The sequence below is a fragment of the Zosterops lateralis genome, assembly GCF_965231275.1.
Source record: "Zosterops lateralis genome assembly, chromosome: 1".
Lineage (NCBI taxonomy): Eukaryota > Metazoa > Chordata > Aves > Passeriformes > Zosteropidae > Zosterops > Zosterops lateralis.
The window spans coordinates 116,140,362-116,166,999 of record NC_139762.1 but is presented as its reverse complement, the minus strand read 5'-3'; the positions used below and the strand labels follow the sequence as shown (position 1 = coordinate 116,166,999).

General features: G+C 36.1%; 1 protein-coding gene across 6 annotated transcripts in view; it reads left to right on the top strand.

Moving 5' to 3' along the window:
* Positions 1-26,638, top strand: part of ASPH (aspartate beta-hydroxylase) — a 110,293-nt gene that overhangs the window by 51,049 nt on the left and 32,606 nt on the right. For 5 of the 6 annotated variants that reach the window (XM_083864274.1, XM_083864273.1, XM_083864276.1 and 2 more), the window contains 4 exons: positions 1,377-1,430; positions 2,411-2,455; positions 12,023-12,064; positions 24,776-24,864. In XM_083864274.1, coding sequence (XP_083720400.1) covers positions 1,377-1,430; positions 2,411-2,455; positions 12,023-12,064; positions 24,776-24,864 — 230 coding nt within the window. Of the gene's footprint in view, positions 1-1,376; positions 1,431-2,410; positions 2,456-6,686; positions 8,538-12,022; positions 12,065-24,775; positions 24,865-26,638 lie in introns of those variants that run through there. The other variant, XM_083864278.1, reaches the window with a different exon arrangement.

The following is a 26,638-nucleotide window of genomic DNA, read 5'->3' as shown; positions in this document are numbered from 1 at the left end:
ATATTTATTAATATAATTAAAAGGCAAACAAAATAAAAACACAGTAGAGAATAGAACAGTTTGGGACAGTGGAACAGTTTGGGTTAGAAGGGTTATTTAAAGATCATCCAGTTCAATCCCTCTGCCATGTCTAGAGACATCTTTTTCTTAGTCAACTTGCTCAAAGCTCTGTCCAGCCTGACTTTAAACAGCTTCAGGGATGGAGCATCCACTACTGCTCTGGGCAACCTGTTCCAGTGTCCCACCACACTTAACATAAAAAGTTTGCTCCAGTCCAATCTCTATCTCTTCTCTTTCACTTTGAAATCCATTGTCCTGTTGCTACAAGCATGAGTAAAAAACCTCTCTCTGTCTTTTTTAGAAGATCCCTTATTGAAAGGCTGCAATAAAGTCTCATTAGAGTCTCTTTTTATCTGGGCTGAACAACCCCAGTCTGTCAGCCTGCCTTCGTAGGAGAGGTGTCCAGCTCCCTGATCATCTTCATGGACCTCATCTGAACCTGTTCAAACAGGTCCATGTCTGTCTTGTACTGAAAACTCCGGAGCTGGATGCAGCACCCTGTGGGAGAGTCCAATGAGAGGTTCCTCTTTAGATGCAGCCATGGATGCAGTTTCCCTTCTAGACTGGGAGTGCACGCTTTTGGCTCATGTCCAGTGTTTAAACCGCCAAAATCCAAGTTGTTCCCCACAGGGATGCTCTCAATCCCTTCTTCCCCCAGCATTTTATTGATATTGGAAGTTGCCCTGACCCTGGTGCAGGACCTTGTACCTGGCCTTGTTGAACTTCGTGGCATTTTTATGAAGTGCTTATTCCCTTGCTCAAATTGGAGCTCTGCGGTAATTTCCCACATTGCTACTCAGAAAGGTTACATTGTAAATTTTTGTTTGCTTTATTGTTCTTGAAGAATATTAAATGAGTACTGTGTTAAATGTCTAAAGATCTGCTCTAAGAAGTTAAAAATGTAGTTAAAGAAGTTTTTCTCAAACATGTTGTTGATTGAGTCAGCTAGAGCAAAGTGATCTAAGCAGTTTAGCCTGACCACTGTGTGTAGGATTTGATGCTATATTTTTTTAGGTTTTTTATTTGAAAAATGCATTCTTGTATGATTAAAAGGGATGACATACATTGTTTCACTCAAAGAACGATTGTAACTAAAATCCTTTTGGTGCGTGCTCTAGAAGTCCTACTTCTAGTAGCTAAACTTTTGGATGTGAAATGCTTTTAGTACACTTTTTTCTACTCTTCAGTTAACTGAACTTGTTAGTTTATAATTTAAGTCTTTCTTTTTGTTTGATACTAATTCAGTTGTGTGACTGCTGGGAAATAAAAACAAAATTATAAATGTAATGTGAATAACTTTCAACACTTCTATCTAGGAGTAGAAAGTAAGCAAACAGAAGATGATGTGGCCATTGAACAAGAGGAATCAGGTTTGTATATTGTGTTTTCCATGTGTTTGCTACTTTAAAAACTTAATAATTGGGAACGATAAATATAGTGGAATAGAATTCTATGCTGCAATAAAAATACATTCATAACTTTTCTGTAGCTGTTTTCTTTCAAGGACAAACATATCTGTATTTTTGGAATCTATCATCTTGGGCTTTTTAATGACCTATTTAGTGGCTTAAAAAACAGTCTTCAGTTTTAGAAGCTGAGAGTGCTCCCAGTTCAGAAAAACTTGTATTGATAAAAATGACTGTATTTGGTTATATGATGCAACTGAAAATTTCTTTTCCATTTTCTGTTTTCCACTACCAGTCAGGAGTGCATGCTCATGAAAGTGGGTGTATGTAAGGAATAAATTGGAATGTCCCCTAAGCTTTGAGCTCTTTGTTTGTGGGCTTCCCAAATCAGAGAATATATTTCCCCTCTTCAATTCTTCCTATTATCTACAGCCAGCATCCTGGGTATTGTGAAGTTTTTTCTGATGAGCCTGACTTCTTCCAAGCATTTGTGCAGACTTCAGTCTATTAGCAGTAGAAGTGCTTGGTGATGTGTGACATGTTTAAATTAAATATGCATATAGAATTAAAGTAACAGAATTTTGAAGCCAGGTATTTCATAGTTACAGCTAGAAATATAATAAGAATATATGGATGATTTCTAGGCCCATGCTGTAATAGCATGTGAAACTGGGATATGTGTGCTTTGGATAGTATAATTTCAGAAGTTTAAAGTACCATTTTTGAAACTGCAGTCCTGCAGTATACTCACTGGCCTACTTAAGTATGAATCTCTCTTGGAAAAATTCAGCTGAGGAAGAAGTTTGAACTCCACTTCTGCAAAAGTAGTATTACAGAGCAGTCTTAATAGGTCACTGCTTGGAATTTAAGAGAAAAAGAAAGACTTTTTGTAAATATTTGGGAAGCAGTCCAGTTTGAATTATATTTCCATTTTTTATTTACAGAAAAACCTGTTAAAGCTGAAGATCATTCAAATGACGTTCAAGTGGGTAAGTCAGTCTTGGGTGCTTGTTTTTTTTTCCCTAAAGAAATGAAGCTGTAGCTACATGGAAATTAATAAACAAATTACTTTGTCAAGGGATATTATTATTGTCAAATTTGCTTCTTTTTTTAGAAGTAATAATTTTTCTGTTGTACTTGATAAATGCCAGTGGTAGTTACTGAGTTATATGGAAGCATTCCAAATAAATGGAGTAGTTTTAATGTAAAACTTAGTTTTCAATTATTTCAGATAGAGCTAAATACTTTTGAAAGGGAAATACAACAATTTCAGGTCTCAGTATGCATGTACTTCCTCTTGAGAGCAACTATCATGGACAATGATAGTGTTACTTTGCTATGTGTCAGTCAGATCTATTGGAATCTGACCGTGGCACATTCTTTGGGCACTGATCTGGGAACAGGGACTGTTTTGTCATATCATCACATTTTTCTTGGTATAACTGATTTTAAGAACAAGAGCATTTCCAGTTCTTCCATCTGTTGCCTCACAGTAGTAGACATGGATTTTACCGTAACTGTTTTTAGCACAATTAAGTGGCTTCTAAATTCAAGAACTGCATATTGTTACATTTCTTGGAGTTAACTATTACAATTTACTAGTTTGTTCATTGTACCAAACTAGTTGTGTGGAGTTGAACACAGGGTTATATCTCAGGGCAGTACATTAGAGAAGCTGCAATCCAAGACCACTAACAGCTATATTTTTGTTATGTGCAGATTAGCCTGACGCCCTGTCTGGATTAGTTAATCTTTGTACTATGCAGAAACTCTTACAAGATGTGGTGCCCAGAGACTTGTGGGTTGTTTTTTTGTTGTTTTGGTTGTTTTTTTTTTCCTTATAGTATCTGTATTTGGTTCTTAGTCATGCCAAAAGTAGCCAGAGAAGTGAAGAAAACACAGGAGGCCTTTTGTGGTTGTCCAGTACAGATTTGGAGGCATGATTTAGTTCATGTTTGAGTTTTTATGCTGAACCTTAGCTGAGGTGGTTTGAAATGCTCATATTGGTGCTTAAGTGTGTTGTCTGTGGGGTCTTTCCAAACTATTTATCACAACAGCCATGTGGTGTGTTGAAAATTTTGAATCTATAGCTATTAATTAATAGATGAATTAGCTGAAAGTGTTTTGTTTCATAATGAATATGAAGTATTCTTAACCTTATAATCTTAAAACTTATAATCAGTGTAGGAACAAACAGTAGTTATCTTTGATAGCATGGGCAAGAAATTTAGCAAAGGTAGTCTTCACTCAGTTCGTTATTCATTAAGTTGGAACTGGAGAAGAGGAAAAGATGTTTTCCTCTCAGAAAAGGTTGCTGTTTAAAGTTAAAATAACAAAATGGGTCTTACAGGGCTATTACAAAATTTCAACAGTAGGTAATTCCACCACACAATGTCAGTTGAGGATGTTGAGATGATTTCTTGACTTACAGATACTATTTTAAAATTAAATTCAGAATAGAGGTGCCAACTTGGAATCTCGGGGTTTTGGACCGTATTTGTATCAGATTTTGCATTGTAATTTATGGCTCAGTCTTGCAGCTGTAAAATAATTTTTCCACCTCCACAAAAAAAAAAAAAAATCCTAGGTGTTTTATATAGTAGTGATGGATTTTGAAATGGGCCATTTTGATCACAGTGTCATTTAGGTTGGAAAAGACCCTTAAAGTTCAAGTCTGGCTATAGACCTAACACTGGCAAGTCCACCAGTAAACCATTCTCCAAGTGCCATATCTACACATCTTTTAAATACCTCCAGGCTGGGGACTCCACCGCTTCCTTGAGCAGCCTGTTCCAATGCTTGACCACCCTTTTGGGGAAGAATTTTTTCCTCACACCCAACCCAAACTTCTCCTGGTACAACTCAACACTGCTTTCTCAAACTATCTCTTGCTGCTTGGCAGAAGAGACTGACCCTCACCTGGCTGCAACCCCCTTTCAGATTTAAGGAGAGTAGTAAGGTTCCTCCTGAACCTCCTTGACTCCAGACTAAACAGCCCCAGCTCCCTCAGCTGCTGCTTATGAGACTTGTGCTGCAGAGCCACCCCCAGCTCTGTCCTTCTCTGTAGCACCCCAGTGTCCTTCTTGCAGTGAGGGGCCCAAAACTGAAGACAGGATTCGAGATACAGCCTCACCAGTGCCAAGTGGAGGGGAATGGTCACTCCTCTAATTGCAGATGTGTTTGCAAATAAGATGGTGGAATTGAACCTAGTTATCCACTCTCTTTTTGTTGTATTGTGATACTAAGAGACTCCTTGCCATTTTCAAGCATTGCTAGAATGAAAAATAGCTTGTGTTACTTTGAAGTGGTATGTATTTCTGAATAAATCTTTTAGATTTTTCTTTTTTACCTGTGGTGGTTTTCAAAATTAGTGCAACACACCATTTAAATCACAAAATTGATTTGACATCTATCCTGGCATAGCTTTTGTGAACACATAATAGCAGCAGCACTAGAAGGAATGAATTATTTTCTTCTTCCATTCATAGGGAAAAAGTGAGAGAATCAATCAAAATGTGTTTTAAAGACATTTATTAAAGTTATTAAAGACACAAGTAATTATTAGTTGAAGTACAATGTTCGTGATCCTTTGCTTTGGAAGTGGAAAATGAAAATGATCAGCACAAAATCTGAGCACTGCACTAACTTAAGAATCCTTATAATTTGTGTAATTACATGGGAACCACTGTGAAGGTATAAGAACCAGTATTTATGACTTTTTCTAGAAATCTTACTGTTTCATCACATTAAGTAAAATTCAAGTATCATCTTGGGAAACTGACAAAAGAAACACAGGACATAAACTACTGACAATGCATAAAATTTTATTAAATTATTAGTTCTTCTTACCATAAAGTATATTTACTTGTCCTTTTTTAATATGAATATTTCAGTTTGAAAGCAATATTACTCTCAAATTTTCCTCTGAGATTATGACATTCATGTTTCTTGGGGGTTTTTGTATCATCTTTGTGATGGAGGATTCAGTATGGGGGATTTTGTAGTCAGGAATCTTTCTTTCTTTCTTTGTGATTTAATTTCATCAGTTGTTCAAAGCTAATGTTTCCTGTTCTTTAAACAGTAATCAGAATAACTTCAGGCAGCGTAAAAGAAAATCAGAAATTTCTTATTCTTCTTATTCTTCAGTAGTTTAAATTCACGTAACTGCATTTGAAGCATGGTGGCACTAGTTTGTATCAGGTTTGAAGCAATTGTTTAGTTTTTAGCTAAAACATAGGAACTTAGTTTTTTGGAAAGAAAACAGGAGATAGCTCAGAGATTGAATTTACCTGTGAGAAACATTCTCACATCACCAGGGAAGACACTGGTTGTGGGATATGAATATGCTGGAGTGCAAGTCAAAAGTTGTTTGCTGACTTCAGGGCACATCACAAGAAAGTTCATACTAGTGAAGTACATCCTTAGGTATCTGTAAGTACTGCTTTCCAGTTCTGAGTTTACTTCTGAAATTGTTGCTAGTATTCTTTTCTAGATGGAAAAGTATCCTAAAGGATACTTTAGCTGCAGTTATAATCTGCACTTTTATAGACTAATGGACTTTATAAACTAATAAATTGCAGTGGTTGTGAGAGAGCGGTACTTGTTGGATACATATTTTAGGGAGACATTGTGGGTTTAGGGGATACCATTACTCTCTGTATTTGGATTTTGATCCCTCTTGTATGTGTTTAGATTTAAAATATCTGCGAGTTACTCCACTCCTCCCCTTCACCTTGTCTCCTTGATATTTTTATAACTCTACATTTATTTTACCAGCTGCTGAAATCCCTTATGTGCAGAGAAGTTTCTGCTTTAGAACCTTGACCCTTCCTCATTCCCTGGCTCCTCTTTCCCAGTTGTCTTTGACTTTAACAACTAAAACCCAAAATCAAACCAACACAAAAAACCAAACCAAAACCAAAATCAAAATGTTTAAATGGATTTGTGGCATGGCCTAGATATCCTTTACAAGGTAAATAAAGTGCCATATGGTAATAAAATACTTACTGCCTAGAAAAATATTTAAAAGTTTGTTTCCCACCTTGTACAGCAACTTTGTGTATATTCATTAAGGTAGCTCTTAGAAATCATAGTTTTTTCATATTAACTAGTCTGATACAAAGTTGCATTTTTTTGGCTTTTAAGACTTTTTTGTTGTTGTTTTAGAGGAAGTTGTGTTTTGGTTGGTCCTTTAATATAGATTTCCCCTTATTTTTTCAGATACTTAAAGCTTCAAAAGAAAAGTCCCTACATCAGGAGGACCAGTCCTAACCATACGCTACAAAAGGGGAGCAGATGGTTGTAATAGACCTTATGATGTAATTACCAAGCAGTTCAGGGTTTGGGGAATGAACACTAAAATGTTGTAAATGGGTTTTAGCCAACTGTCATTTTAGTAAGCATTTTTAACACTTGGATGTTTAGTTTACATTCCTGTCTGATACTTTTTTTCCCTTGGTCAAGTTTAGTGAATTCATTATTTTTCTTCTGTGTTTGTGACAGAGTAACAACTTAGAGCTGCATTTCATGTACTGTTTAAGCAATTCTTAATATTCTATTTATAACATAGCAGCAAGTACATTTTTTTCAGATTTTAATATATATCTTTTGTTGTGGATTCATACAGTATGTACAGAGCTGTTTGGTCAAATGAAACATTGATGTTATGAATTTTTAAATGTTTCATAACTGCTGATATAGCATACAGCCTAATTGCATTTTATTAAAAAATACTAATCAGGCACACACTATGCTGTGAAGTTTGACTTATATCTCTTTGCACTGATGATATGTCAACAGTTAACGACATGAATTTCAGGTGATTTTTAAAACACCCTAAAAAGGTATGAAATGTGTATTTAATTCATACTAGTAAAAGGCCAAATTACAAAATTAGTTTTCAAACCCCCTTTATGTATGAATTAGCACTTTTTATTTATGCTCATCTGATTTTTTTTAAGCAAAATTGTTTAGAGACTACATGCTAGCCTGACAGGAGTCAGTGGAGATTGCAACAAGACTGAGTTGCTGGAATCAGATTGAATTCAGTGAAATTATTCCATTTTGGTTTGCCTACCAATATAATGATCTCAAAACTTTATGTTCAGTAAATTATTTTAAAAGTCAAATTTGCATAAACACTTGATTTGCAAATTTTATTTTTTAAAAATGCTTTGGAAATTCAACCTTAAGAAAAATATGATGTCAAAATTTAAGACCTACAGTTATGAATGCTTTTAAAAATGGTACATCTGAAATTTAGGTACTGTGAGTGATATAGAATTTTAATACAACAGGTGTGCTTTTTACCTGTTCTGTGCTGCTGTTCCACAATTACGAAGACATATTTTATTCTTTGATATCTTGCATGTGTTCCTTTTTGGCTCAGGAATAATTGCTGTGATTTTAGGAAGTTGCCAAGCCTGTTACAGGACCTTAGGAAAAATAAAGTAAGATAAATTTATAAAAATAAAAATCAAATTGGCAACCCTAACAGTTGGTTGCCTTTTGGTTTACAGAGAGACTTTGAATTTCTGTAACACTGTTTTGAAGTCAGGGTTTTAGATGCTTACATTTGTAGTGAAAGGGGCATCATATATGCTTGCCCGTTTTTTGGGTTTGGGATGTCAGTATGACTCCACATGAGTGTTACATCTGATCAACAAATACAGATGTCCCAAAGTGATTTCTTTAGACTTTTCAGGAAAGCAATAATACTTTTAGACTGTGATGTGCTTTGGGATGGGATATTCTAGTAAAAAAAACCTGTGATTGTGAATTGCAAAGCAATAATTTTTACAAAGCCATATTTTGTGAGGAATCTTGGGAATTATTTTAGGATGGTGAATGGAGAACTTTTTACATAACAGTGGCAGCCTATTTGTAGAATTATGGGACTGTGAGAGTATATTACGCTGTGATTGAATTTTAAGTATTTTGTAACTGGGTATGTGATTTTACGTGCTTCATGTTTACAAAAATATGCCAAGCTGAGTAAGGTCAAGTGGACTATTAAAAATATGTATATTTAATCCATTTTAATGTTTGGCTGCAATAAAACACAGAAGAATATATTTGTCTTTCTAGTGTCATTATTTATTCCTAAATGTGTTGGATATTAGCTATAGGAATAAATGTTCGACTTAGCCACTAATTAATATTATTTTTTTAATTGTGAATTTGAATATTAAAAATATATATTTGAAGGTATTGTTTACAAGGGGGAAGTAGCAAGTTAAATAAAATAATTTTATTTTATTTAACTGCTGCTGTTATGTGAAGGAAATGGGCAGTATGCTAAGGTCTATGTCTTCTGTAATTGTGTTGTGATTGTGCTTTTGGAGTATTAACATTCTGCAACCAGTTAGGCCTGAATTTTTTTCATGAAACATCATTTCTGTTTGTAATTTATAATGAATGAGATAGCACTTCTTAAAAAACACAAACGTCTGAGGAAAGTGATATATCTGGTTTGCATACAGAATATTATGAGTACAGTCCATAGTTTGAATCAGAAATCTAGTCAGGTCCATGCACTTCTGTGAAAGCAGAAATCTTCCCTGATCTTTTCAGTTTTCAAACACCTCCATAGCTTTAATGATCTGGTATTGCTGAATAGTAGTTTAAGAAAAAGTCAGAAGATTACCTTTTTCTATGTATTTTCACATTGCTACATAGCCTCTTGTTATATGTTAGTGAATCTATGAAATCTTTGATTCAGTTGCTTTTTTTTGGAAATCACAGGAAGAAATACCAGTAAGCAAAGAGCAGAATACTAAAGTGATATTTTAATTCTGCCAATTTACAGTCACAATTTAAGTGACTTTCTAACATTCTCTGTAATTGAAAAAGTCCGTATCATGGTAAAAGAAAGAAAATGGCTAAGATTTGATTTAGGAAAGATACTGAAAAATGTAATGATTTTGTTGAACATCATTTGTAATTTTAAGTACTTAAAAAATTGCATATCTGTAAATAAGTTGTATTGTGCATTTATAGTGTTGATTGAAATTCATGTAAAATCTACAAGGTCTGAAACACATTCTTAATTGTGACTCGTGTCATTCTCATGTGTCGTCAAACATTTAGTTGTATTGTAATATGAAAAATAAATTTATTCTTTCTGGTAGAAACCTTCTTGGGAATTCCTGGTGCATTCGTTACATAGTGAAAGCAGTCCTAGCCTATAGAAATTAGCTAAAGCTGTTTTGTCAGTGATTTTCATCTTGAATTATTTTGCTAGAAATGAAGACATTGAGTAAAAGATGGGAATGGTTTGAAGAGCTAAGATTTTTTTGTTTGTTTGCTTGAGCTACAATTGGTTTAAGTTGATGAAAAAATAGTCTCAAGATTTATTATCATATCCCGTCTTTAAGAGAGCACATTTTTAAGCCTTTGTCAGAAATAGCATAATTAAAACATTTTGCACAACTGAAATATGCCAGGGATCAGTGTGGAAGGAACAAAACAATATGTGCTGAATATGATGCTGAAGTGAATTCTTAGTAAAGTGTGAATTCTTAGCTTCAGAGCTAACAAGATCAAGTTGTGATGAATTTCAAAAGCAGCTGCCTAGAAGGAGAAGTGGGATTATTTTAAGATCATTGGAGAGGCTTTGGTGAAGTCAATGGCAACTAATTTAGCAGAATGCAGGCTGAAAATAGTCTGAAAGTTTGGAAAACTGATTCTAATGCCTAAATAGGTATAGAGAGGCTGTAGGTTGTACATTGCATGAGTCTCAGGAATAAAGAAATGTGAGCCAGACAAGAAATTGGAGATAAGAGCAGGCTTTATATTGAGGAGATCATACATTATTCTTCCTGTGATGGCAAGAGAATTGCAGAAGTACCATGAATGACCAAGATGTGTGGAAGTGGGTTGTCCAGTGACCTAGAATGAAGTAGAGAGAAAAGGCCAGGTGAGAATCTCAAGTGTTGCTGATAAAGGAGAGGATACATAGAAAGTGGGTGGCTAACTAGCATGATGTGTCATGGTCCTGGGAGGTGGTAAAAATAGAAATATGAGTATATAAACTGGTTTGTGTGAAAACTGTAGAACTAAACTATTATTTAATCTGGAGGTGCATTATTGCTCTTTTTAAAATGTAGTGTTTTGGATGACGTACAACCATTTTACTGATTGTGTAGTATGTGCAAAAAAATATAGAAGCTAGGGTTTTAGGAAGTACTACAAAATGCTTTCATTAATATACTGCTACAGCAATAATTGTCCCTAGTATGTAATTTACTCTATAGATCTTTTGTCATTTCTCACAATTTAATTGACAATCTAGATCTCATGATGTAATTGAAGAGGTGAATGACTTTCAGCCTAATTATATTTATTTAATTTACCCTATAATCAAGTTAATGCTCATTCTGCCTTGTACTGAATATAAATTAGAGTTATAGTGCCCATACATTCAGGAATAGCAGTTGTCATACTATAGTGAAGAGTGAAATTAGGGTGTTAAAAAATTTGATTTCATGTGTGTGCATAATCCAGTTTCTTAATGAAACAATGCAATGTTTTCCTGCATTATTAAATGTCGTATTCACACTATAATGCTTCTGAGCAGTCAGTTTAAAAAACAGTGAAGACTGAGTATGCAGACAAGTTGTGTCTAAATTACTTGAAAATTAAAGAATTTTAAAAATATACATAAGAATTATGTATATAATTATATTACATAATATATTATGTATATAAATATATATGTGTGTATATATATTAAAGTATATGTTAAAGAGGACAGTAACTAGCTAAAAAGGCAACAGACTTCCCTGTTTAGTGTTCTCTAAGTTTATTAGGAGGAAATATTGGAAAATAAAATATTGGAAACATTGGGGAAAAAACTGGAACTGGAAACAGAATAACATTGTTAGAATTGTGAAGCAAGATGCTTTATGTGGTATGGAGTATGGCAGGATCAAAAAGTGTTTAGAGGGGAGGAAGAGATCTTTATGTATCTATCACCTTCATGAAATATACATGCTTTTTGTCCAGGATTTAGTTTGCCTTTGCTTACAGACTGTCTTCATGCTTACTTAACATCTACCTCTGCAGTCACATGTTTTCAAAACACCTGTTACATTATTTGAAAAGTTGGAAAAAGACAAAAGCTTCCAAGTGCCCAAGTCACTTCTAAAAATGAGACTTAAGTTCTCAATTGATTTTATTTTTCACATTTTAACTGAATGTATATATTAAACTAGTGTTTCCAATAGCTTTTAATTAGTGAACAGATTTTTTTCTTACAAAATAGCTTGCATTGTAAGTATGTATCAACAAAATATATTAAATATCTAGAGGAGAAATTTTGTGAAATGTATTGTGATGGAAGCAATATTGTAATATTTGAAGCATCTGCAGGGAAAGACCTTTTAGGTAACTATAAAGCTCACAAAATAATCAATGGTTAATTTAAACAATAAAAATGAAACAAAGTCCTGTTGTCTCAGTTGTGTTTTGAGTATAAAATGTAATTTTCTTGTATCTCTTCTTGTAAAATGTTAACATAAATTTATTTCAATGAAATTATATTTTTAATGTTCTAGGGAAAAGTGAAAAAGAAACTGAACAAGACAAAACAGAAAAAGGTAAGTCTGAAAGTAAAATTTGTTCTGAAATTCAAAACCATGCTTTCTGCGAGGATTGATTTAAATCAGATAAAGAGTAGTGAAGCTTCACTCCTGTACATCTTATGCAGATAAACTACAGTTGAACAAACATCCAGAGAGCATGTGCTTTTATAGGTGAACAGTTGGCTGTTTCCAAGGCCGGTATCAATATATGCCAATCAATCTTACCTGGTCACAGAATGGAATGATAGAATTGTTTAGGTTGAAAAAGACCTTTAAGGTTATCTGTAGGAGAAGGGAATACAGGTGATCTTGCCCCTGATGAGTCACAGCTGTATCTACTAAAGATAAGTGTGATAAAAGGGAGTGGGTTAGCTGGTGAGGGGAGGACCATCAAGGAGGAGGAACTTGAGAATCATGAAGAGGAAGAAGGATCCTGGGGAGAGAGCATCACTGCTGTGAGGTCAGTCTGGGTCTACAGTTAGAGCCTGTTATTGGAACCTGCAGTCACAGCCTAGCCAGGTAAAAGCCAACAGTCAGAGGCTGCAAGGGAAACCTACAGTAGGAGCTTGCTGCCAGAGTTAGTGAGTAGTTAGAGTCAGAATGGCTAAACTCTAGACAGGAATAAACCAGGACCCTTTTCATGCTGTGATGAACAAGAAGTCTGTGTCTTGGCTCATTTCTACCCTCTAACAAGAGGGCTGCTGCAACAGTCATCAAGTCCAACTCATAACCTAACACTGAACCATATCCCTAAGTAACACATCTTTTAAATGCCATCAGGACAGCCTGGCAACCCTTTCAGTGAAAAAAAAAATTCCTAATGTCCAATCTAAACCTGTCCAGGAGTAACTTAAGGCCGTGGCCTCTTGTCCTTCCCTTGTTACCTGGGGAAAGGCACCAACCCCCATCTTAGTCCAACCTCCTTTCAGGGCGCTGTAAAGAGCAATAAGGTCCCTCCTGAGCCTCCTTTTCTCCAGGCTAAACACCCCAAACACTCCCAGCTGCCTCATCAGGTTTGTGCTTGGGACCCTTCACCAGGGTCCTCCATTGCCCTTCTCTGGACACACTCCAGGACCTCAATGTCTTGTAGTGAGGCGCCCAAAACTGACAACAAGATTAGCCTCATCAGTGCTAAGTACAGGGGGGCAATCACTGCCCTGGTCCTGCTGGCCAGACTATTGCTGACATAGGCCATGATGTCATTGGCTTTCTTGGCCACCTGGGCACAGCCTGGCTCATCTTCAGCCAGCTGTTGACCAGCACCCCCAGGTGCTTTTCCAAAGGGCAGCTTTCCAGCCACTCTGCCCCAAACCTGTAGCATTGCACTGAGTCATGGGAGGGTTGTGACAACTGCTGTTTCCTGACTAAAGTGTGCAGTGTGATACTCCTAGTTTAGTATTCTGAAGGTCAGAGTTCCACCAGGCTGTTTCTGCATCTGAGGGCAAGAGGCAATGTGGGCTACCTGGCCCCTGGAGCTGGGTTCAGCACTGCCATCTGCTAAGTGTGAAGAGACAGGTGACATGAAAGTCCTTGTTGACACCATGATTGCCTAGTCTGTCTTGGGCTAGGTAGGAAGGCGCAAAGACAGATGAGATGGAAAAGAAGTGAGGTTTTGCTGAAGAGTACTGTGAATCTGCTCTCCATACAAGGACATTTGTTCTGGCCCCATGCATTCGCTGTCGCTGCACAAAGCTTGCTAAACCTCCTTCACTGGGGTCATGGCTGGTAGCTGACAATGCCCAGAAACCTCAGGGCTTGTGCCAAGGGATTCAATAGCTCTACTCCTCTTTCATTGTTTCCATTTTCTGTGTGGCTGTTATTTTATATTTGAGTACTTAGGAATGCTGCTCTTCCAATATTTTGGTATGGTTTATTTGGTTTAGTTTTGTATGTTGGTATTTTAAATGTGAGTTTCTAGGACTGGCAAACTTCAAGCATTTTATTTAAGTATTAAATATGTCACATGTAAGCATAACATATAAAAAATAAAAAGCCCAACCAAAACAACTTGGAAAGCTTGGCAGTTATGCCTACATTTCCATTTATTTGCAGGGAATGTCTTACTAGAGTGGATTTACATATGTGATACTAGGTAAAAACACACCATTATGTGCTGCTTTTACTGACCTGTTAGAACAGTATAATAAAATGACACACAAGACCCATCCAGTGTGGGTAAAAAGCAGTCCTAAGTAAAAATGCCAGCTTGTGTAAGCAACTTACTATTATGCAATGTTACTCATTAGTGTCTGTACAAGAACTTCAGGAGATGGAAGTATGACAAAATGAGACTACTTTCCTTTTCTACCCTAGGTGCTTTGTGGTTTTGTTTCTTTTTAAACAGCAACTAAATAAATGCCACTGCAGATTACGGGATTTGTATAGGATGGGAAAAGAGGATGGTTTTGTTTTCCAGGTTGAATTGATAGAATTTTTCATCCTATCAGGAACAACAACCCTGCATTTTTTAATGAACTTTTTTTTATAGCTACACTGCTTGTGTGATTTTCATCCAAGTTGAATTTTGTTGAACTTTTCTCATAGTTTGAACTGTTTTATGTTTCCATTTTCAACAAAAGTGGCTAGCTATAGATGTCCTAGTCACAGGAAATGGTATTAGGTACTACTGATTTGGTTTATTTTAAATTACCTTAATGAGATGCAGCAATAAATTGATGAGAGATGTATTATAAAATATACTGTGCTGTGACTGGTATATGTAGGACACTTGGAAATCTAAGGAGTTGGGAATTTGAAACTTCATGTTTGGGTTGGATTTAGGGTTTGCTTCTGATTCTGAGAGTACATTCTGATGTGCAAGTCTGTGTTTGTTGTGTGGTATTTGGACATACAAGCTCCAAGACCCTTCTGTGCAGAATGCACATAGAGCTTTGAGTAGCTCTTACAACATAAATATTTTTTACTGTGGCAGCCTTCATAGTACTAGGTTAACAAAGTGTTCTAATAATTATGTAAGTTTCAGCATTCAACAGAATTTCATGAAGTCTATAAGAGTCCTACTGCAATTTCTTTGCTATTAACAAAATTCCGCTCTGGAAAGTCCTCTAAAGAAACAAAAATGAAAATAAACTTGTTTCCAACATAGAGTTGCTTCAAAGTTTCTCTGTTACATTTAATTGAGGTGGATTCTTCATCTTCTCCATAAAAATGTAATCAGACTTTATATTTAAACAAGTAATTGAAATGGGATGGGTATTCCAGGTAAGTCTGAGAAATGATTCTTTAAAAGGTTTCACAGGTAGTACAATGCAGGACATACATGCCATGTCCATAAGGTGTCTTTACATCTGAGGTGGTTTTAGTTGTTTTTGCTCACACAGACTAAAAATCCCAAAAAACTAAGAAGGCTAATTTTTCTACTTTGATTTATATTGGACATATATTAAATATTTATTTACATTGGTGAACAGATATAAAACCTGAAAAACTTATTTTCAGCTATGAACATGTTTGTTTCATACAGTGAACTTCAGCATAAGTACTCTTTTTATAAATAATAATTTTCCCATTTCAAAACTGATAAAGCATGACAATAAAAATGAATGCAATTTGACTGGAACACTCAGCTGCATTGTGTTAGGAACAGAAGGACAGGTAAGCCAGGCTTAGGACAAAGTCATTCCACAAGTGGCCCTGCCATTTGGTGTCATTTTGATAACAGCTCAGCATTCACCACTGTTTACTCAAGGTATTTACCTTTGAAGATACGTAGGATTCCACTGTGATACCAGTAGAGATCTAATCTGAGGAGGCTAAAGTGCTGTTCTTCTGACTAAATGTAGGGGTTTGCTGCAGGGGAAGATCAGTTATCCCTTAAATTCCATTGGGAACCTTCACCAGAGCTCTGTTGTCTGGAGAAAGAGCTTGCATGGTTAACTCACCCCAGCATTGTCTCCTTGAGTTAGGTGGGCTGAGTGCCACCTTTGCAAGCTCTGCTCATAAAAGTATACATAGTACCTATTGATTTGCAAATTTGATACAGGCTACAATATCTGTGAGCTGTGTGCAGAATGACCAACATAGAAGTGTAGTTGTCAAAGTCCAAAACTGCTGCATAACACCATTCTGAATAAATATACAGGATATTAGAATATTACGGTGTATTTTTGAATAGAAAGTCAATGCAGAAATTTCTTTCTGGTTTTGTCAAAAGACTGCTTGAGTCTGCCCTTTGAGTGAAGCCAAAAGTCTTAATGGTGAAAGAGAGGTGAATGATGGAAATACGTGCCAAAACAAAAATTATCATTCTGTTGTTGTTTCTTACGATCAACATCTAACCAACCAACCAACAGTAATTTCATACAGAAGGCCCTGTAGAATACTTTTTGCTGCAAGGGAAATTGTTCTGGAATAACTGCAGCTAAAGATTTATTATAGTCATTAGATTCCAGCTTTATTAGTCTCTAAAACGCCTCAGTTTTTATTGTCTGATTACTTCCCCAGATAAGTTTATTATAGTGGTTTTGCCTGTTCTACTGATACAGTTTAGAAAGATCTTTTAATTATTGTAGTGCTCCTGGCTTTAAATTGTCTAGATGAAGTTTACTTGGTTTTATACCTTCTTGAGTTATCATCTATAGAAGCGTATAAAACAAGTTGATAACTTACACTCTGTATATCTACCTAATGAGCTTCGCAAACAACGGGACAATGACAGTTTTTCATCATCATCAAATTCTCATTCAAGTACCCACTGAGAGGCAGCACAATTTCCAAAACTAATTTGGGTAATGATATGGGGCTAGTATCAGGAGGGAGAACAATTACTTGAGCAGATTTTGAACTCCAAGTAAAAGTCTACTAATGTATGTATATGTTCTTCAGAACATAATTTAAACTTTGAACTGGGAAGGTGTAGTATTGGTGGTGGGTGGCAAAGGGAATAGAAAACAACTACAGATCCTGGTCATCAGTATCTACTTGTCATTGTCCCAAACTCTGAAGTTGCCATTGACAAGTTGCCAAGAGAATTATTGAATTTGTATCACAGCAGAGATGGGAGAGTGTTTAGAAAACAAAGCCTATTACCCGCCCCGCCCCCCCCCCCCCGGAAATTGCTTCCTTAGTTTTTCAAAGTTTAAGACAGAGAACCGACAGGAGAAGCCTCTGCTGCAAGTGACTTATGAGACTGCATTGCATGATGTTTTTTTATTTCAGATTAGCTTTAGAGATGGCATAACATAAGGAGGGATAACTATATAGTTATAGCCTCTACAATTAAATAATTCTAACTTCTATTAAAACTTTATTTAAGATTCGAATCATAAAATTATAGAATGATTTGGGTTGGTAAGGACCTTTAAAGGCCATTTTGTCCAACGCTGTAGTTGAGGTAATTCAGTTTTCTGGCTAGCAGTAAGCACAACATATAGTCAGTGGAGCAGGATTGTTGCAGTGTGCTTTTCAAATCAGAAACTTGGGACCATGTGTCCTCAAGGTGGCTGTAACGACCAGCCTTTATTTTGAATCACTTATATCTTATAAAGTAATTAAACCTGGAGTCCTAACTCCTCTCTGTTTTGCATGTGAGTAATAGCAGATGTAAGATCAAGGAAGCCACCAGGAATGCTCCCTTGACATTATAATGACAATACAAATGAATCAATAAGTGAATAAAAAAATGTAATTACAAGAACCAAACCACATTTACGAGGTGGTTTGTTAGATGGGGAGTCATGTCTTTCCATCCTCATGTTTTCTCCCCCAAGTCCACGGAGGGTTTATAATGTTATTGTCTCGCTGTTTCTGAGGAACTAGAAATTTCATTAAAGACATGTTTAACAAGAAATACTTATGCTAATATGTGATATGGACTCTCATAATCACAGAGCAGGCCCCTCTCAATTGACTGTAAATCTTACAGCATTAGTTTCCAAAGACTGAAGCAAAACGGTTTATCCTGTGTGGAAGGCAACCTTCCCCCCAAAACTCCAAGTGAGGCCGACCAGGCTGTCACTCATTGCTCTCAGTGAACAGACCAGGTTTGAAATGTCAGCTCCAGCACTGGAGGTAAGCCTGCCCTCCCACCTCACCAATTTTCCTAGGCTTTAAACATAAGAAAGGGTGCAGAAGGCTTAGGAAGGGAATCATTAGTACTGAGAGCAAGAAGGAGGAGGAGAAAAGGGCAGCAAGTGAAAAACTGCCTGAGGTAGTCCCTTTTGGGATTTCCTCCTGGTCATGGTTGCACATCAGCTAACAAGCTCTCTGTTTGAGGTGTGCTTCCCGGCATGTCTCTTAGGTCAGAATAAAATCACAGAATTGTAGAATATCTGCTCACAATATTTTACAAGAGAGATGATTTGTGTTAAGTGTATGGAAGTGCATACTGGTTTTTAGATACTATCACTAATTGTTCTGGAAGTGTTAATAGCAGTATGACGTTATCTCCTATTTACTTTGCCCAGGAAGAAAATCATACATGTATTGTTAGATCAGAGGCTCAAAGTATGTCAGCAAGGACAAAACAGTTCATGCTATGTGTTGTGGTAAAGATACCCCATCTTTTCAATTATCTTTTCAGGAAAAACAAGTTGAAGCCTTTGCAATAAAGAAAATATCTTTGCCCACTTAAATTCACTATCTGTTAAAATGCCACGTGTGTGGCATCTCTCTAGGTAAAAGAAGTGTGTTAATTGCGAAAGATAATCATGATATCATTCAATATTTTTGTCCAGTTCTGGCTAATGATGTTAACTGTTTTGACATACAAGGCTGGTATCTAATCAGGCAGGTCATCAGTGTTTTCTGTTTTTGGAGAATGAGGTTTTCCTTAGCCTGGATGATGGTGTTATATTTCAGATGAAAATATGAAATAGTATTCGCACACCCAACCATTCCCACTTCTTTGGAAGCTAGAGAGGGTTAATTTACTCCATTACAGAAGTGGTATTACTATTTATTTGTGACATTTCTAACAGTTGTTTCTCTATTGCTTTGGGCTTAGGGTCATATGTAATCAATTTTTTTGCCCTGTACTAGTAATCTCTTTTTGTTTTCCTTGTTATCCATGTAACTGCCTTAACATAATTGTCTATCTGGTGTTTTATACTGATTTCCAACCTTGGCCTTTGCTCAGTTACACAGGAATTTACAGACATTTGATCATGTGAGGACATTTGTCTAGAAATTCGAGAAAGTTTTAATTTCTTGATTGTTATTTTCAGTCAGCTTTTCACATTGTAAGTTATCAAGGGTCAAGAAAGAGAATTCTGTGAATAAATCAACAGTTTGCAAAATTACTTTTCTGATGCTGTTTGGATGGTTACTTTAGGTAAAAATATCTACTTCAGATGAAGGTTTACAGAACTTGATTTTCTGAATGTTATTAATATTTTATTTTTTACAGAGAAAGCTAATAAGAGCAGTGGTAATTGAGATTGCTTTGTATTGCAAGACTATTTTTAGTCATGGCTTTTCTGAAATTACAGCATTGAAGTGAAATTTTTCATTGGGAAAAGTTTTGGAGCTTCAATATTCTATAGCTGGCATCAGGCTAGGAGGAATCTCAGCTACTGTGATGACTGCCAGAGTGAGCTTCTGTAGGGATTTCTTTGGTTGTCAGATGAGAGAGTGGAAGTTACCTGTGTAATTACAGTGTTGGCACTAAATCACATTCACTTATAATAGTCAGAAATTGTAGAACATATGACTAAGTGAGACCCTAAAGCTTACTTTGTCTCTTTAATTGACTGAAGACCCTATCAGCTGTGTGCATTGTTCTTGGCAGATGCTTACGCATCTTGTTATTGCAAATTTTCAGTAATTAGAATTCCAGAACTGCCCTCAGCAACCTGTTCTACTGTGTTTGCTCAGAGACAGTACTTCCAGATGTTCAAGTCAAATTTTCTGTTATAGCCATTTTAAGCCTTCTCTTCCTTATCCTGACTATGATGATACAGAAAACAATTTATTCTTTTCATCTCTGTAGCTATATTTTACAGAGTAGTGTAAAATACCATCTTCCCATGGCAAACTTTATTACTGCCTGTTTAGCCTTTGTTCTTGCTTATTGTTGCTCCCCTCCCCACCCCAATTGAAGGCAAAATATTTTTAAACCAGTCTTCAAGAGTGGCTCATTTATTTTTAATAGTTTCGTTACTTTTCCTTAATTTTGATATGATTCTCTTGTGGTCTGAAGAGTATCTAGCAGTGTGTTCATAATTATTCAAAAAGAATTTCTCTATCCCTTGTAGAAGTAAGATTGTCACTGCTTTCAGTGATGACAAGGTGCTTTTCAACATAAAACAAAAATATGCCTGATATTTTACTTTTCATATGCCAAAACAGTTATATGAAATATTTAATCAAATTTCGTTGGAAGTTTACTGTACATTTAATGTAATACATTGCTGCTTCTATTTATTTTTTTTTTAAATTCTGTCTCTTGGTACGTGAGATGCAAGATTGCGTGTCATCACTGGTAATTGTTTATTCTCCAGCGCAAGAACTAGCATAGAGTTTCTTGTAAGACTTCTTCCTAGCTTGCTGCTTTTTCAGTAGAAACTGTTTTCTCTAAGGAAGTCTTCAGGAATCCTATGACAGCAGTCCTAGATAGAATGCCTATTCTTACATCCTAGGCTATTATTGAAAATCCTCAGTAGTATTCTTGCAAGTCCACAGTATGATACATAAAAGTATTATTATCATTTTAATGCTTAACCTGATTTGGACTGCAAGCCAACCAAGCAGATCATGCACGACTTCAGTGTCATTTGTCATTGAAGAAAAATGACATATATTTTCCTCTGAAAACAGATAAGTTAACTTCTTTGTATCATTGAATTTAATATATTGGGTCACATCTGCTAAAGGATTATTGCACTAGAAGGAGGCAATGGATAATTTATTAAAATACCCCTGCAGGGAGATAGCAGGCTATCTGGTTAATATAGAGGAATGCCTGATGGTTACACTGAAAGCTCCCTGGTGAATCCTTTAACGTAGGAATAGAACGGGAGATGAAAATGATTGCTCGTTATATAATGTTTACTGTGTTACATTGGTGCCTAGCAGATGAATAATATTTATGTTAACAGCTCCTTTCCAGCTTTTTATATTGATCTCATGCTGGTCTAGGGCTGATATATAACAATACTGAAATTTGAAGATAATACTTTTTTTTTTTTTTTAATGGAGGGTGGCAAATAGGTTCTTCCAAAGCATCACCCAAGCTGGATGTGAAAGGAAAGATATCATATCTTTGTGCCACAGACTTGTAAGATATTAACTTACTTTTTTATTTACTTTTTTTTTCTGAGCTGTTTCTCATCTTGTAAACTTAAATGAACTGCAGAGAGTATCCCACAGGCAGTGGGAGTTTCCTGCTGGGTGGGAAGGCTTCTTTCCTTTGCCTCAAAGGAACCTCACTGTTGCCATGCTTACTGAGTTTGAGAAGGACCAAATGACTCTGTCTTTCCATGAATGCTGGAAGCTAAAAAGCTGACAAATGGCTGTCTCACTTGAAATACAGTTCCTTTGTAGCTGGCCAACCTTAGATAAAGATTTAATTCATGTCGTATAGAACTGAGAACTAACATTTTAGTTGAAGTTTATGTTATTTGGTGAACAGAAACTAAACCAAGTGTTTGGTGGTGATATCCCATTGGAAGCTCCCCAGATACTGTACCCAGAGGAACTGACATGCCTCAGTTTTCTGCTAACAGCAGGACAGTTTCGCATGGCAGCTAAGAGCAAAATGAACCTAAAAAGTCCTCAAAGTCACTAGCTTTTATTGATTCCTTGGGTTGATGTTTCTGGGTTTTTCCACTCCTGCTGTTAAGCAAGCCAGGCCTTAGAAATAGCAATGATTTCTTGAAAAAACTGAGCTGGCATATTTTTAAAAAAGAAAAAAAACAAATGCAAGATCCAACAAACCTTTTGCATGTTATGGGTTGTTCTTTCCAGGCACATTGACATTATGTGAGAAACTTCTCACCATACCTGTCAGTCACTGTGGGCTGAAGGTGTGGAGTGGGGGGATTCTTGCACTTGTAATAGGAGCTGTTTCTGTGAATTTTACTGGATTCAAGGGGTGTGAACACTTGGAAGAGAGCCAGTGCTTTGCTCCTTAACCAGTATTATTAAATACATGAAAAGACAGTAAAGACATTGCTTTCCTATGAAATGGAGGACAGTAAAGTAAGACAGAGAAATGCTGAGATCAGTAATAGATTGGAAAGAATTTCTCCTACATCATCTATGGGAATAAACAAAAGGCATTAAAAGCATCTATAGTATTAAGAAAAATTCCATACTTCTCTTTCATCAGTGCCTGTAGTTATCCATAACTACATTCCTTTAAGTGCATTACTGTGTGCTTCAGTATAAATGCTTGATTTCAAATCAGGTTGCAATAAAAAACTTGGAAGTGTTTAGGGAAGCAAATCCAACATACTAAACTATACTATTTCTGAGTTTATCCTGTAAAATGTGTAAACTCCTAAATTTTGGGTTTTTTTCTTCTTGATAGCTAATGTCATGAAAAGTTACAGTCCCTGCTATTATTAGAGGAATCAATGGAGATACTAGTGCATTGCTTCTTTAGTAACTTTGGTTTATAAATCTTAACTTTTTTTTTTTTTTTTAATTTAAAGCTTTATACAATTTTTTATTGAACAAAAAGATGGAATTTAGTAGGATAGCTTAAATTCTGTTCCCTTCCTGCTCCTGGAAAGCAATGACATCACTCAACCAACACTGCAGAAGAGTTTAAAAAGGTAGTGTAAGAAAAACTCCGCACAGACCTGTCCAGGTTCAGCATTGAAAAGAACAGTAAAAATCTTAAAAAGAAAGAAACAAAAGTAGTCAAGGATGGTTATTTTTCATTCTATACAGAAGAAGTTCAGACTTACGACATCCTCTAATGATTGGATGGACTTAGAGATTTGACGTGATTTGTTTGCCTAAAACTCTGTGTAGGATCAGAATGTCAGAGAGACAGTGTCATTTAATGAATCACGAGCACAGCTTCCAGTAGCATGTGATGGCTCTTGTCATTCCTGAACAATGCACCTGAGGACTTGGGAAGCAGAATAAAATGTGGCTAGTTACTGTAACTTGTTATCTAAAATACTTGCTACAGCATTGCAGTAGATGATGTTAAATTGTAGGATTTTTGATTTAAACTTTACATATACCAGTTACAGCATTCCCTATATAAACTTCTACAAAGAAGATAGTAATTTTACTTCTTTTCCTGCTATTGAGGACCCACTTTCCATAGAGGGGGAAAAAGCAGTAATGCATAATTAAAGCAAAAAAAAAAATGTGCTAGTAATTATAGATATTACTAGTAGTTCTATCAGACAATATGCATTTCCTCTACTTGTGTCAGAAAAGGTGGAATCTTTTTTTCTAATGAAGTGCAAGTGCAAAGTTAAGCTGTAGCAAATGTGGAAGAAACCAGTTACCTGCTGATTTCTTCATACCCTTTCAGTAACGTACTTGCATTTTTTTAACCACTAGTATACTTAATGTAACCAGGTAGACATTGTTTAAGACTAAACTACTAAGAAGTAAACAGCTGATTAAATTGACACCATTTACTTGAATTTGCTTCAAATGCAGTGTACTTTACACTATTTATTTCAAGACTGATTTGCTACATACTGCTGCTGCTCTACTGCTGTGATAGTTTACTAAGCTGTAAAAACTTGATCGCTTAAAGGGGTCTTAACCTGACATTTCAGTGTTGAATTTGTTTTCATCAGGATGGTCAAGTACTTGACTTTTTGTGACCCTCCTAACCTGAGTAACTATGATTTCTCTGAACTCATCTAATCAGAGAATGAATAAGGTTTAAGGAGACTGCAGTGGGTCGTCTGGTCCAACCTTCCTGCTCAAGCAGGGTCATTTTATGGCACATGGCACAGGATTGGGTCCAGACAGTTCTTGAATATCTCCAGTGAGGGAGATTCTGCAATGTCTCTGGGCAATCTGTTCCAGTGCTTGGTGATCTACACAGTAAAGGAGTTCTTCCTCATGTTCAGGTGGAACTTCTTGTGCGTTGGTTTCTGCCTGTTTCTTCTTGTCCTATTGCTTGGCAGCACTGAGAAGAGCCTGGCTCCATCCTCTTGTCACCTACTCTTTAAATATTTATACACATTAATGAGGTCTCCTCTCAGTTGTCTCTTCTTGAGGCTGAACAGGCACAGCTCACTCAGCCTTTTCTCAAAAGAGATGCTCCTGTCCCTTAATCATCTTTATTGCATTCCATTGGACCCACTCCAGGAGCTCCACGTCTCTCTTGTCCTGAGGAGCCCAGAACTGCACACAGCATTCCAGATGCAGCCTCAGCAATTGCTCTAGGCTAAGCAGACATATATAGTCACAACTTTTGGAAATGACTAGTATGCCCTGATGATCATGATTTTCATGATACCATAAATGTAGAAAAATAACAGTTCCCTTTGCTCTTGCATATCAGTTGAACCACTTGGAAAAAAAAAATCCTTTGTTGTAATGTGATGAAAAATGCTTTTTTCTAAACTTAACTACCAAATTACTCAATTGGAATGACTGAAGTTTGCTTTTTCATATAGGAGTTTGTGATTGCAATAAGTAACAAATCAGTTTCTTTTCAGTGTAATTTGAAACTGCTTTGCTTGGAAATGATGCGCTTTGCCAGCACAGTCTCTAGCTAAGTGTTACTCCAGACAATTGAAATACAAAAGAAGTAATGAACTGTGTGTTTGTTAAATCTTCTAGCTAAAAAGAAGAAGAAGCCAAAGCTCTTAAACAAGTTTGATAAGACCATTAAAGCTGAACTAGATGCTGCAGAAAAACTACGTAAAAAAGTAAGTTTTAAATTCTTCACTCAGGACTGTAGGCAGTAGACAAAAAATGAATAAATTAAATGCTTGGAGGAAGGGAAAATGAATTTTAGACTACTTTTTGTGAAATTAACTTTTGAAATATTCAGCGTATATTTGTCTTTCAAGTTTAATTTCTGCTGGATTGTTTATCTTAATTTTTTTTAAGTTGTAAGCATATGTCTGTTCGTGTGTGTTTAGTCACTGTTAACCTTGAAGGATATGTAGGTTAATCATTGAATTTCTGCTTAAATGGATTGCATGAAGCTGGGTTGGTTCTGTCCTCTGACTGCTGAAGTCAAGTGTGACCAGAGAACTTTGTGTGTGTTAGCAGGGATCTGCCAGTAATTGTTCTGATGCCTCATGAGCCTCAGGTGCAGATCATTGATGTAGGTGTTGTTTCTGTTAAAATTCTGTGTCCCGGGAGTGCCTCTGCTGCTGTACAGCTGCTTAGAGGACAAAACAGATGTTCCTGCTTCTCACCAGGGGCAGCAAGACCTTAACATCAGTCAGGTTGGGTAGTTCTGAATTTAATAACTTGACCATGAAAAACAAACAAAAAAACCTCTCAAGCTCTTCAGTCATCTCCCCTTATAGCTTCCAATTTTATATTTTTATTTGAATATTTCAGAAAAGAATACCTTTACAGGAATGTCCCTTTTCCAGATGGGAGGTTAAAGTGAGAGACTTTAAGTCTTTTCAATGTAGTTCTTGTTAAAACTCTGATATATCTCACAGACAGTCCTAGAACGTAAAGAACGACTGCAAGCCTTTGTTGTATCCTAGATGGATAAGCAGTGAGATATACTATTTTCAGTATAGTAAAATAAAAACCAAATTGATGACTGTAGAGGCAGGATTATTCTTGATTTTCAGGACATACTTTGCAGTTTTGACTTTATCTTGCCATCTGTGCAGTCCCAGAGTTCTGGTAGGTCTGTGATGGGACTGGAAGGGCTATTGCATAGGGAGCAGTAACCTCTGGCTGCCACTGCTGCTGTTCCTCCCTAGAAGCCTTCTTTACATGTTAGAATACAAAAAAAAAAAAAATAAAAAAAAAAAAAAAATAAAAAAAAAAAAAATAAAAAAAAAAAAAATTTTTTGTGCTTCTTGTTACTTAAGCTGTCGGTTAATCAGAAACAATGACTCTCTTTTCCGGCTGTATCTCTTGGTAAATTCCAGATAGCCGTGCACGTCATGTAGGAATCAGGATAAATTTAGGAACAAATCAGACGTGTATAATGTTTGAAGATAGCAAGGCAGTTGTGTATAATTTATATACATATAACTCATATTTATAAAGCTGTAAAGAGGTGGGAGTGGCAGCAAGGTCTATTGCCAAATACTGCCAAGCAGTGCTTAGCACCTGTTTAACAGTGAAGCTGGTTCTTCTCAGCTTCCATCTGTACTTGCTAGCCAATGTCCATCATGATGTCAACATCCATCATGAGAGTACCAGTTACATTTGGACTTGTGTGAGATGTCCTGAGGGATGTTGTCATGCAAAAAACTTGAAACAGCCAAACATTATTTCCTGTATTTCCTTTCCAAACTGTATTTACTTTAGAAGAACAGTAGTTATGATACTGTTCATCATGAGAGGTATGCAGAGGGAAAATTTCCACCTATGTCCAGAATTTTCTTCCTATTCTCTCTTATTTCTGGTCTGGAATTTGTTATTAGCAGTAGGATCTTTACTTTTTTACACAGACAGGTTATTTTCATCTAAGCATTTTATCCAGTCAACAAATGGAAAGTG